Here is a 14,142-nt window from a genome sequence, read left to right on the forward strand (position 1 = left end):
CCTGGAATCAGCCTAGTCGCTCTTCTCTGGACCTTTTCTAGTGCTACTATGTCCTTTTTGTAGCCTGGTGACCAAAACTACACAAAGTACTCAAGATGAGGCCTCACCAGTGCATTATAAAGGTTGAGCATAACCTCCTTGGACTTGTACTCCACACATCGTGCTATATAACCTAACATTCTGTTAGCCTTCTTAATGGCTTCTGAACACTGTCGGGAAGTCGATAGCTTAGAGTTCACTATGACTCCTAAATCCTTCTCATAAGGTGTACTCTCGATTTTCCAACCACCCATTGTGTTTTCAAACCTCACATTTTTACTTCCTATGTGTAATACTTTACATTTACTGACATTAAATTTCATCTGCCACAAATCTGCCCAAGCCTGTATGCTATCCAAGTCCTTCTGTAATGATATAAGGGATTCCAAATTATCTGCTAATCCTCCTATCTTGGTATCATTTGCAAAATTAACCAGCTTGTTACTTATATTCCTATCTAAGTCATTTATATATATATTAAAAATAGCAGCGGCCCTAGCACTGACCCCTGTGGAACACAACTGTTAAGTTCTGATGAGGTTCCTCGCACCATCACCCTCTGCTTCCTGTGTCTGAGCCAATTCTGCACACATCTACAAACATCACCCTGAACTCCCACTTCTTTTAATTTGATGCCCAACCTCTCATGCGTCACCTTAACAAATGCTTTCTGAAAGTCCAGATAAATAATATCATATGCTCCACTTTGATCATATCCTTTTGTTGCCTCCTCATAGAATTCTAGCATGTTAGTAAAACACGACCTCCCTCTTCTGAACCCATGCTGACTGTTCTGAAAAACTCCTGTCCTTGCCAGGTGTTGCTCAATCTTATCCTTAATAATTCCTTCCATCAATTTTCCTGTGATGCATGTTAAGCTTACTGGCCTATAGTTGCTTGGATCTGCCCTGTCACTTTTTATATAATGGGATGATATTAAGTTGCCGCAATCCAGGCGATCACCCTTCCTTTTCCATATAGGGACGACAAGTCCCGTTTTCCAGTCAGTTGGGATGATGCCAGTCTCCCAAATGGAAGCAAAGATTGCTTGCAATACCAGGAGGACAGCCTTACCACCAGCCTGGAGAAGTTCACCCTGAATATCACAGATCTGTGCAGCCTTTCCTCCCCTCAGCTGGTTCACCACCTGTGCAATCTCTGTGAGATTGGGTGGTTCACAGCTAATTGGAGGATCACCCACAAGAACCGTGGACCCAAAGATATCCAATGTCCTAGCTGGAGGATCAGCTTTGAACAACTGCTCAAAGTAGCCAGCCCAATGGGTCACAACTGCAGTGTCATCTGTAAGGACTGTTCCATCAGCCGCCCTGACTGCGACTCTCCGAGGAACAGATTCGAATGTGCGTAATGCTTCGATTCCTCTGTAAGCAATACATGGGTCGCTAGACCACAGATGGTGTGTCACTTGCTCACAGATTCCTCTAGCAAACGCCTCTTTATCTGCCCTCAGAGCCCTCACGGCCATCCTTCTCAGTTCTCAGTACAGACCGGAGTTGCCTTTGAGCACTTAAAATTTGACTTATGTAGTCATAGTCATTTGGAACAGCTTGTTAGTCAAATGTCCATATACTTTTGAGACACTGGAAATGGCCACATGAGAGGGGTCCTTGGAGGGGTGTGGTGGCCATGCGGAAAAATGACTATTTTTGTTATACCCCTTGAATTAAAGCTGACAGCCTATACTTCAATCACATCCTGATTGCTTTGTTTCAAATCCATTGTGGTGGTGTACAGAGCCAAAATTATGAAAATAATGTCACTGTCCAAATACTTACAGATCGTTCATTTCTGAGCCCATCCCAGAGGCCTCGTGCATAACACCATGCCATAAAATTCACTCTAAAACTTGGTGTACAGACAAAACTCGAGTACGCACAATAAAATTCAGATGCAGAAAACCGTACATAAGCCAACTTCCAGGCACTTCTGCTAGATAAATCCCGGTCTGCGTGAAATGTAACGCTCAAGCCGCCCCTCCCAGACTCCTCCCATAATTATGCCACTTTGAATATGCAAATCAATGTAAATATTCCCTTATGGCCAATGGCTAAAGCATGGGGAAAAAGAAGAATATCTGAGAATGCCAAGTGGATGCAAGGAAAAACGTACTATTTGTTGGTTTAAGCAGTTGTATAAACAACAAAAGGAAGTTGATTGAAAGTTCAAGTTCAGAAAAGTCGCACAGTGCCTGAAATAAAAAATAAGTGGTCAGATATCAAAGTCGCCATGAACAGGCGAGTCGTAGCCCACCATCTGAATGTCATATGGAAGCTTATTAGGATACAGTGAAAAAAAAAAATATGGACACAGTGGGAAAAAAAGCTTGAAATATCAACTTTAATCTCGAAATTTCCACTTTTATCACATAGTTTATTTTGTCATTAAAGTAGAATGTCATAAACATAATCATAAAATCTTTTAATTTATTAGTTTCTCAAATCCCATCGTAACTAAAGTAGCATATTAAATGCTTCATATTCTATGTGTTCTCACAGGATATGTGCTCTATGTGTGTGAATCACTACTTGCTTTTTAAACGGGCTTTCTCTTATGTCGGCAGGACACAGAATACATTACATTCATGATATTAAAGCTGTGAATAATTTAAATATTAAGATATTTAATATCATTTTCATGATGAAATTAATTAAAGCATGTATTAAACATGGGACCACAGTGGCGCAATGGTAGTGACTAGCTGGTGCCCCGTCCAGCGATTGCTCCTGCCTCCTGCAAGATGCTTTTTGCGCTGTGCGTGACCCTCAATGAAGTAATTTATTGCAGCAGTACTGTCTCTTTTAAATGTACTAACCCCCAATTCCTGTCCTTCCTTTTCTTTCTCTATGTAACCAATCACCACACAATCAGCTCTTTAATAAACGTCAAACCATCCGTAAGCTTAGAACGCTGATTATTCAAAACTTTTAAGGAACATTGAAATATCTGTAGTACATGTTTAATTATTCCATCCATCTATCCATCCAGGGTCTCGCCAGTCCCAGCAAGCATACAGCGCGAGGCAGGAACAATCCCTGACCGGGGCACCAGTTTATCGCTACCACTGTCCACTGTGTCCACAAGTTTAACAGTATACATTATTTAAATGAAGTAAAAAATGTATCTGTATACTGGAAGTCTTATAAGTCTATCATTTTACTAATAGCTATCATTATAGCTTTTTGACATGAAAGAATAACAAAAAAATGCTAAATGTAAATTAAGACTTTCATTTTTCGTGTTCTAAAATATATCAATGCAATTGCAATGATAGTAATTTAGAACACAATCTATACATATAACTTAAATGTACATGATGTTTGATTCTAAGGCACAATCTAAATTTAAGAAGGTATAGAATACAACAAAAATGTAATGTTTTAAATCAGTTATGTTAAACATTTTAATTAAATCTGAATTACATTTAAAACTGTTCACCCTCTTCTGCATAATGTGTCTTTTCGCAGTTCATTTTTAAATAAGAGCAAAGTCAGGAGTCAGATTTACCCATAAGTTATTGTTTTTATTTTTCCCAGATCCTTTGAGGAACATCATTTTTGATAATGGTTCCAATATTCTGTTTTTGAACTTAGAAGTTTAGTAAATGAAAGTAGGCATTTGTTTCAATACAAACAGTGGATTAACTTAAAGAGACATATGTTGGTATTTTTAGAACATTAAAACAATCTAGCTGAGAACAGGCCATTCAGCCCATCAAAGCTCACCAGTCCTATCCACTTATTTCTTCCAAAAAAACATCAAGTCGAGTTTTGACAATACTTCATATGCATTTTCGCTTATTGCTTAATTTATAAATACCACAATTACCCCCCGTAATTAAATATTCCATTGCAAAGATTTCTGTCCAACCTGGAAAAGTGTATATCTTTTTCATTAAAAAAAAACAAACTAGGAAACAATTATAAAATCCAAAATTCATTGGTTGTAAAGAAAACTGACAGTTACAAAGATGTTTTGTTGCATGTTTGTTTCATATACTTTTTGTTAGTCTGCAATATATTTTTATTTTAAGATTAGAAGCACTTCTCAAATGTTTTGCCTGGTGGACAGATAAGTTCTTTTAATATGAATTGAGAGGGACTTTATGAATAGCAAGGCAAGTGAGTAACGAAAAAAAAACTAATAATGATTGCCTTTTCAACATATTAAAAAAATCTGTTTCTTACTGTCACTTAGCATAATGAAATGTAAAACTGTACACTTTTGAGATTAGTTATGGTGTTAAAGGGTTATTAAATATCTTTAGACAAATTGAAAAAAGGGGAAAGGTGTTTGAAATTTCAGTTTTTAATGATAATTGGAAACCTGCCTAATTACTATTTTACTTCTATCCAAATAAACTAAGCTTTATTCAACAGATTCAGTTTTATTGAATAAATAGTACTGGAAGCTTTAATAATTTTTAAAAGAGATGTTATATGTTTTACTTATTATGACCAATACTTTTTCAGTTTTCACTTACTATAAACGTATCCTTGCATTTGCAAACCCCTGTAAATAAGAAACTCTAGATTGTTTCTTTTTCTTAAATTACAGTTATAAAATTAAATACTATAATTACCTTCCATGTTGCAGCATTGCGTCTGAAATATGCAAACATTCTTGTGAACCAGTTATAAATTTCATTAAGTGTTAGCTGCTTTTCAGGAGACTCAAGTATTGCCTAAAAGAAACATGAAAGATATATTTATTTGTCTTCAGAACAGTAAATTATAACATTTTTAATGGCAGAAGGTGATTCAGACCCACATGGCTTTGCCAATTATTGTTCACTTACCAGTGTGTGTTAAACAACATCTACTTGTTATATGCAGTGCTATTTTTTCATTTATTCTCCTGCAGAAAACACATAACATTTGTGCAAAACATGCTGCTAACATGCATCAATCTAGTTCTTGTTAAAGAGCATATGTTAAAGTAACAGCAAGCATCCACTTCATGCATCAAAAGTTTAAAATATTTTTCAAAATTTCCTCTAAATCTGTATTTATTAGTGTGGAAAAAAAAAATTGTGAATTTCCCCTTGGGATTAATAAAGTATCTATCTATCTATCTATCTATCTATCTATCTATCTATCTATCTATCTATCTATCTATCTATCTATCTATCTATCTATCTATCTATCTATCTATCTATCTATTATTATTTTAATACAGAGACAAAAATTGTATAGGATGCATCAGTAAATTAGTATAATTTGCTTCACATTTAAAACAAATTAAACATTTACATTATGTGTTGGAGTATGAATATGCATATTTATACACATGGATTCTGTAGTATGGGCAGCATGGTGGCGCAGTGGTAGTGCTGCTGCCTCGCAGTTAGGAGACCTGGGTTCGCTTCCCGGGTCCTCCCTGCGTAGAGTTTGCATGTTCTCCCCCGTGTCTGCGTGGGTTTTCCTCCGGGCGCTCCGGTTTCCTCCCACAGTCCAAAGACATGCAGGTTAGGTGGATTGGCGATTCTGAATTGGCCCTAGTGTGTGCTTGGTGTGTGGGTGTGTTTGTGTGTGTCCTGCGGTGGGTTGGCACCCTGCCCGGGATTGGTTCCTGCCTTGTGCCCTGTGTTGGCAGGGATTGGCTCCAGCAGACCCCCGTGACCCTGTGTTCGGATTCAACGGGTTGGAAAATGGATGGATAGATGGATTCTGTAGTGTGGTATTGTAAACAGGTTGCCTAATTTGGATTATATCACCATTGGTCATGTTAAAATCTTCCAGATGTGAAAGAGATCGGTCTACTGGAAGTGTCTGGAATATTAGAATTTTTCCAGGTATATCTACATCAATTTAGATTGTGCAGTAATCCAACCAATCTACCAATCTCAAGCAGTACTGTCAGGAAAGAATCCATTCTACTGGCCCTGAAATGGATTAAATAAATTTTAAATTGTTATGCTTTTACATTTTTAAGTCATTTGGATATATTAAAAAGTACAGAAGTACTATCAGTGACCCATAAAGGATGCTACTTTAAATATTAACTCATTAGAAAATACTGTGCATCCCCATACAATAACCTGTTATTTTTGTTTAAGCCAATTCTGCACCATTCTTAAAATATACACAGTGCTTTGCCTCAATATTAAACTCTCATGTGATAATTAAAAGCTTTTTGCAAGTTGCAGTAGAAAATATACTACGGTGAAATGCTAATTAATATTTCTTCTTCCTTAAAATCTTTAGCATAATATAAACACCTCTGCCACCTGGCTGTTAACATACTTGAGTTAATTGTTTTTCATTTTGCTTGTATAATCAGTTCCAATAATTTACCAGTGATATTATTAATCTAACAGGTTTGTAATTAACAGATCTATACTCTATTTTAAAAAGGAATTATACTGAATCTTTTCACATTTAAACAACCAGTGTTTAAAGAGAAGATGCTTTATCTAAACCCTTTTTTACATATAAATTGTAATATTATTAATTTTATTTAATTCATAATTAGGATATATGCACTGTGTTGCACACTCGTCATGAGAGAGTGTCTGCACAAGACGGCACAACAAGAGCAGTTTATGTAAATATGCATGTACAAAGCTGCTCTTCCTCTTAAAGCTTGAGACTGGAGGAGGAGCCCAGTGATGAAATGGAAGTCCTACCCCTTTCAGCAGCAGATTTGTATAAATACTGCAACAGCCATAAGTTGGTGTTCATTTTAGGACTTGCGACTGTTGGAATCTGAAAAGGCTGCAGAAGTACAGCATACTATATGTGACTGATTCACAGTCATTGACTTGACTTACTTTTTTGTTTTACTTTTGTCATTAGCCTGGTCTCTAATAAATGGGGATCTCGGGGAGAACCCAACACTTCACAGTGTCTTGTCCCATTTATCTAAGAACTGTTACTATTTATTTCTGCATCTTATCCATCTTTTACAATTGATAATATAAGAAAACTCAATTTGGTTTTACAAAATATTATAACAAACCTAAAGATGTATAACTGTTTACAAATTTGGAAGATATTTGAGGTTCATCATTACAAATCGTTCCTAGTCTGCCTCTTTGCCTATATTGTGTGATTTTTAGAAGAACAAGACCCTTGGCTTAGCTGTTAATATCTTAATCTCCAAGCCAAGTTTCAGTAAAAAAAAGTAAGAAAGAAAAAATAAAAAAGATCAGATTTTCTGCTTAAAATAATGTCTTTACCTAAAACTGGTTTGTATCATAATGAGTAGAAATTTTATAGAAAATGCTGTGAAATATTTTAATTTGAATGATTAAGTTTTGTATTGTGGACACCTGGGGGTGCATCAGCTCCCCAACCTAACACAGACAGACAAGAGACACAAGTCCAGCACAACACAAGCTTTTATTCAGCTGTGGGAAACTGCACAGCACTGTTACAAAAGCACAAAGCACTACACAGCACTCTTTTTTGTCTTCTTTTCTCTCTGTCTCTCCTTCTGCCTCCACTCCTCCTCCAGCAAGCTTTGTCCCTTTTCCTCCCGACTCTGGCTCCTGGAGCAGGGGCAATGGGCTTCTTTTATCCTGCACCCATGAGTACTTCTGGTGGCCCATTAACATGGTTCGGAAACACTTCCGGGTGATGTATGACTCCGCAGTCCATGCAGCACTTCCTGGCAGCACCCATTGAACTCAACAATACTGTTCCAAACTCCAACTCCTATGGTGCCCTGTGGGAATCCAAGGCACCGCTGCAACCCAGGGAGGCTGCCAGCTAGCACTCCGGGGAGATAATGCCTTTTGCATGTCCACTCCCCTGGTCCTTCCTTTATTAAGATGTCCTGGCCAGGTAAGTGCCCTGGGCGTCCACCACAGTATATAAAACTTAAATGTGTAATTAACTATTTTTATAGATACCTCAGGTACTAAATCTGGATTTAATATATAATTAGGGCTTCTGTAATGAAGTTACAGGGCACCATCTTAGTGAGGACATGTGGCTTTGCCTGGAAAATATTAGGGAAAGAGGTCTTAATTTAAGAATTGTGTTATGGACCACCCAATTCAGACAGTAATTTCAACACACATCTTTTAGTAATATCAAAAAGGCAAGTTTACAGGGAGATATTATAGTCATGAGGGACTTTAATTATCCAAATATTAACTGGGATAACCTTGCAGATGGAGGAGCACAAGAACAGGAGTTTTTAGAAGTAATCAGTGACATTTTTTACACAGCATGTTAAAAGACCAACACAGGGTAAACCTTGTCTGGATTTAGTATTTTGTAATAATCAGGATAGAATTGAGGGTGTAGAGGTGATTGAACCACTAGGGCCAAGTGACCATAATAGATAGATAGATAGATAGATAGATAGATAGATAGATAGATAGATAGATAGATAGATAGATAGATAGATAGATAGATAGATAGATAGATAGATAGATAGATAGATAGATAGATAGATAGATAGATAGATAGATAGATAGATACTTTATTAATCCCAAGGGGAAATTCACATACTCCAGCAGCAGCATACTGATAAAAAACAATATTAAATTAAAGAGTGATAAAAATGCAGGTAAGAACAGATAATAACTTTGTATAATGTTAATGTTTACCCCCCAGGGTGGAATTGAAGAGTCACATTGTGTGGGGGAGGAACGATCTCCTCAGTCTGTCAGTGGAGCAGGACATTGACAGCAGTCTGTCGCTGAAGCTGCTCCTCTGTCTGAAGATGATACTGTTTAGTGGATGCAATGGTTTCTCCATGATTGACAGGAGCTTGCTGAGCGCCCGTCGCTCTGCCACAGATGTCAAACTGTCCAGCTCCATGCCTACAATAGTTTGTCCAGGCATGAGGCATCCTTCTTCTTCATGCTGCCTCCCCAGCACACCACTGCATAGAAGAGGGCACTTGCCACAACCATCTAATAGAACATCTGCAGCATCTTATTGCAGATGTTGAAGGACGCCAGCCTTCTAAAGGAAGTATAGTCGGCTCTGTCCTCTCTTGCACAGAGCATTAGTATTGGCAGTCCAGCCCAATTATCAACCAGCTTCATTCCCAAGTATTTATAGGTCTGCACCCTCTGCACACAGTCACCTCTGATGACCACGGGGTCCAGGAGGGGCCTGTGTCTCCTAAAATCTACCACCAGCTCCTTGGTTTTGCTGGTGTTCAGGTGTAGGTGGTTTGAGTCGCAAGTACTTGATAAGGTTCCTATACTCCTCCTCCTAATGTAATACAATTCTCAGTATTTTGTAAGAGTGCAGATGCAAAGACTAAAACTAAGTTGAACTTTGTTAGGGCAAATTTTGAACAGATGTGGCAAAGTCTAAGGAGGATAGACTGGGATAAACTTTTAAGTGTGGAGACAGTCAAGGAGCAGTGGAACAGATTTAAAAATATTTTACATGTAATGCAGGACAGGTACATTAGGAATTTGGATTTAAACAAGAAGCTGCGAATGAAAAAACTGCTTTATAAGGCACATAAGACTAATGACTGCAAAACGTATGAGAACATGATACCAACCATTAAGAAGGATATCATGGAGGCTAAAAGACAGTTAAAGGTTAAAGAAGAAATTCTTTCAGCATTTTAGTAGTAAAAGAACAGTCAAGGAGAAAGTGAAGTGCATCAGAAATAGTAAAGGGGAATTAAAAGATACAGACAATGAAATAGCGGATGCCCTAAACTTACATTTTTCTGAGGTCTTCACAGGTGAGCAAGTGGATAACCTCCCAGAGGTAAAGAGGACTGCTAAGGAGGTACTGAGGGATTTGGAAATTGTAGAGGGAGAAATATTGCTCAGATTAAATAGGCTGAAATCAAACAAATCACCAGGACCAGATAACATTTACCCTCGAGTTCTTAAGGAGGCTAGTGAGTACATATATAAACCCTTGACACATATTTTTAGGAAATCACTGTGCTGTGGAGAGATTCTGAAGGACTGGAAAATGGCAAATCTAAAATCTAAGCAATTATAGTCCATTAAGTTTAACGTGCAAAACCGGAAAATTAATGGAAGGAATTATTAAGGATAAGATTGAGCAACACCTGGCAAGGATAGGAGTTATTAGGAACAGTCAGCATGGGTTCAGAAGCAGGAGGTTGTGTTTTTCTAACATGCTGGAATTCTATGAGGAGGCAACAAAAGGATATGATCAAAATGGAGCATATAATATTTTTTATCTTGACTTTAAAAAAGCATTTTATAAGGTGCCACATAAGAGGTAGGGCATCGAACTAAAAGAAGTGGAAGTTCAGGGTGATGTTTTTAGATGGGTGCAGAATTGGCTCACACACAGGAAGCAGAGGGTAATGGTGCGAGAAACGTCATCAGAATTGGCTGATGTTAAGAGTGGTGTTCCACAGGGGCCAGTGCTAGGGCTGCTATTATTTTTAATATATATACAGTAAATGATTTAGATAGCAATATAAGTAACAAGCTGGTTAAGTTTGCAGATGATACCAAGATAGGTAGATTAGCAGATAATTTGAAATCCATTATATCATTAGAGAAGGATAGCATACAGGCTTGGGACGATTTGTGGCAGATTAAATTTAATGTCAGTAAATGTAAAGTACTACACATAGGAAGTAAAAATGTTAGGTTTGAATACACAATGGGCGGTCAGAGTACACCATTCAGAGTATACCATTTAGGAGTCATAGTAGACTATAAGCTATTGACTTCCCGACAGTGTTCAGAAGCCATTAAGAAGGCAAATAGAATGTTATGTTATATAGCACAATGTGTGGAGTGCAAGTCCAAGGAGGTTCTGCTCAAAACTCGTAATCCCGGGCCACCTTAAATTCCTTTGCACCTCTCCATCACCATCTTTTGTTTTGTAAATATGTCGATCAGCACAAGCAGCAAGCAGCCTGGTATCCCATCCACCCACCACAACAACTCAACTCGGGGGAAAAAGTTCTGTCAGCTTAAGACTTGTTTATCTGGGTGTGAGGTACCTGGAATTGTATAGGGTAAACAATATATCTTTATTTGGAACACATGCATTTCATGTGTGTTCCATGTCTACAACGATCTAAGTAAATGTAGGATAAATGTTTTTCATATAAAGACCATCAAGAAACATAATCGCAAATGGAACTTTGCACGATACCTTGATGAGCTCTTTAAGCCCTGCTGTTTCATTGAAGGACATGTGTGTGGCAAATTGATTGGCAGGATGACGGCCAACCTGTTGCTGCATCCAGTGCCAGTGCCATCTTTCATCTTTACGCATGGTGCAGCTGTGTTTCTTTTATGTGTGAGTGCATGTTTCTTGCCGGGAGGGCTTCCGTTCTCTTTCTCCGATGCAGAACCCTCATTCTCATCTGAGTTCACCTCTGTTACAGAACATCTTTATTTGAAAACAGCAGTGTCAGATTGGGGGGAGTGTGAACATGACTGAGAGACTAAAACTGAATAAAGAAAAAAATGCGCTAACCTTTGCAAGTACCATAAATTTACCCCAGCTGTTACAGACTCCAATTAAATGTGTTTTTATTGTTAAGTAGTAACAATAAGAGTAGTTCACTACTCAAAATTTCTGGGAAGTGGCCAGAATCAAACCCACGACCTCTTGATAAAAATCAGCACTTGTTACCACTGCACCACCCAAGCAGTCATGTCAGTGTTGTACCCTAACCTGATTTTTTTTCTTTAGTTATATTCTTCCATAAAAGCACACTTGTTTTGTTATATGTGTACCTTTTGTGAAAGTGTTTCTTTGATAATTGGACTTCAGTCTTCAAACATTATACACTTCATGTCAAAATTTTGTTGTTAGTACTATAACATGAATAAATTTTGTTTTTAGGTATGTGTTCAACATTTCTTCCATTTCTCGCATTTCCTGTCATCCCACATTTACATAAATGGTTGTAGACTCGGAACACACATGTAATGCATGTGTTCCAAATAACAATATATTATTTACCCTACACAGCTCTATGTACCTCACTCCCAGATAAACAAGGCTTGAGCTGAAAGAGCTTTTTGCCCTTCCTGCAGTGGGGGGTGGGGTGGGGTGGAGAGGATAGCAGGCTGCTTGCTGCTTATGCTTATCAACACATTTATAACACAAAAAACACTGATGGAGAGGTGTGAATGGATTTAAGGTGGGCTGAGTTTACAAGTTTTTTCATAGGCTTTGGTAATTCTAGTGTTAATTTACTGATATTCATTTTACTTAACTTACTTAGGAAAAATGATTGTGGTATTCCTGTTATTCTTTCTCTCTTTCCAATGCAGACTAGCTACGGGAAATTCCACCTAGCCCCAATGACACCACTTTCTGTCCTGGCCCCAATGACATCACTTCTTCTGTCTCACTTTAAAACCACCACCTTCACTTCACCCAGTCATTTCTGTTTTTGAGTCCAATCTGTACTCTACTGTACAATCAATTTATCAAATTTTGCAGCCAGGTTCTAATATACAAGAGGCTGCCCAAACCTTTTTGTGGCTGTTTTGTCTTTCTTTGACAACTGGCGTAGATGACAGGATTATATCCCAAAATACCAGCCCACTACCAGCTGGAGCATGCACCGAAGTCCTCGGATTCGCAGGCGTGCGATTTGCTTGGGGATAAAGGAGAATGAAGATGGATGGGGAAGGAAGGGTGTTGTGCACTTACGAATCCCTTGGCGAGTCCACATACAGGAGTGGTAATTGTTAATGGTTTCAAAACCATGGCCTTATTTGATTCCAGCAGCAACATTTCTATTGTAGCTCACCGATATGTGTTACCGTAACAGTGGCTAAGAGTTAAGACCAGTCTAACCTTTATCAATGGAGAAGCCCGCTGGTCTGCCACCTGTTTCATCAGTTACTAAGGATTGCTAAAAATATAACCGTAGCGGTCCTTCCTAATCCACCATTCCCAGTGATTCTGGGACAGGACTGGTCTAAAAGTAAAAGCAGTTTAACACCTTCCACTCCTAAATCAATTTTGGGCCTTGTCGTGGACGGAGACAATATGTCTCAAGCTGCACCATGTAATCAGCTGACAGAGAGAGAACATGTGGCCACCAAATTTGACATAGTGATTCCTGCCCCATCATGAGGGAGGTGCGGAAGTTGCTGCTAATTCCAGATTTTCCAGCGGCAGGTTTGTGAATTAGCCCACGCCCACCTCCTAGGAGGCCATTTGGGCTCCAAAAAACTTTGGAGTGGATTAAGCTTCAATTTTATTGGCTGGGAATTAATGAGGAGGTTTGTCACTTTTACACATCCTGTCCGGAGTGTCAATTGCGACAAATTCCTAGGAGGACTGTGCTCCTCTCATTCCCATTCCCCTGATTGATGTCTCATTTGAAAGGATTGGGGTCGACTTAGTAGGACACCTGGAGCCCTCAGCTAGAGGACATAAATATATTTTAGTCCTAGTGGATTATGCTGCCCAGTATCCCAAAGCTGTTCATTTGCGCTCAGCTACTCTTAAAGCCATTGTACTGGAGTTGGTAGGGGTCTTTGCGAGAGTGGCATCCCTAAAGAAGTCCTTACAGACCAAGGGACGCCATTTACTTTAGAGATGTTCAAGGAAATGGCCAAGTTACTTAAAATAAAGCATCTGAAGACAGCAGTGTATCATCCTCACACCGATGGTCCAGTAGAGAGGTTTAATCAGACAAGAAATGACAAAGGCTTCGCAAGGTGATCAGCGAGAATGGAAGGAACTGGGATCAGCTTCTCCCCCTCATCCTTTTTGCATATCGGGAGTCCCACAAGCCTCTACGACAGGCATGTCAAACTCACTACCATTGGTGGGCCACTTCGACTGCCATATGTGCGTCAGCGGGCCGCACTGTAACATACTGAAAACTTTAAAAAATGTAACACTTAAAGTTTAAAGTTTAAAGAAAAGCAATTTATTTCCATACAATCTCCGTACAACAGCGTACAATTAGAGTCTTAGTCTCTTAGCTAGGTCCTTATATTATTATATAAATTATATTATATTCATGGCGGCACGGTGGCGCAGTGGGTAGCGCTGCTGCCTCGCAGTTGGGAGACCTGGGGACCCGGGTTCACTTCCCGGGTCCTCCCTGCGTGGAGTTTGCATGTTCTCCCCGTGTCTGCGTGGGTTTCCTCCGGGCGCTCCGGTTTCCTCCCACAGTCCAAAGACA

The 14,142-nt window shown here is 38.9% G+C and overlaps 1 protein-coding gene across 1 annotated transcript in view; it reads right to left on the reverse strand.

The window, feature by feature from the left end:
• Window positions 1–14,142, reverse strand: part of foxp1b (forkhead box P1b) — a 463,598-nt gene that overhangs the window by 137,822 nt on the left and 311,634 nt on the right. Inside the window, exon 10 of the mRNA XM_051921544.1 lies at window positions 4,640–4,741. Coding sequence (XP_051777504.1) covers window positions 4,640–4,741 — 102 coding nt within the window. The remainder of the gene's footprint in view (window positions 1–4,639; window positions 4,742–14,142) is intronic.

This window comes from Erpetoichthys calabaricus, chromosome 18, assembly GCF_900747795.2.
Source record: "Erpetoichthys calabaricus chromosome 18, fErpCal1.3, whole genome shotgun sequence".
NCBI classification, from domain to species: Eukaryota; Metazoa; Chordata; class Cladistia; order Polypteriformes; family Polypteridae; genus Erpetoichthys; species Erpetoichthys calabaricus.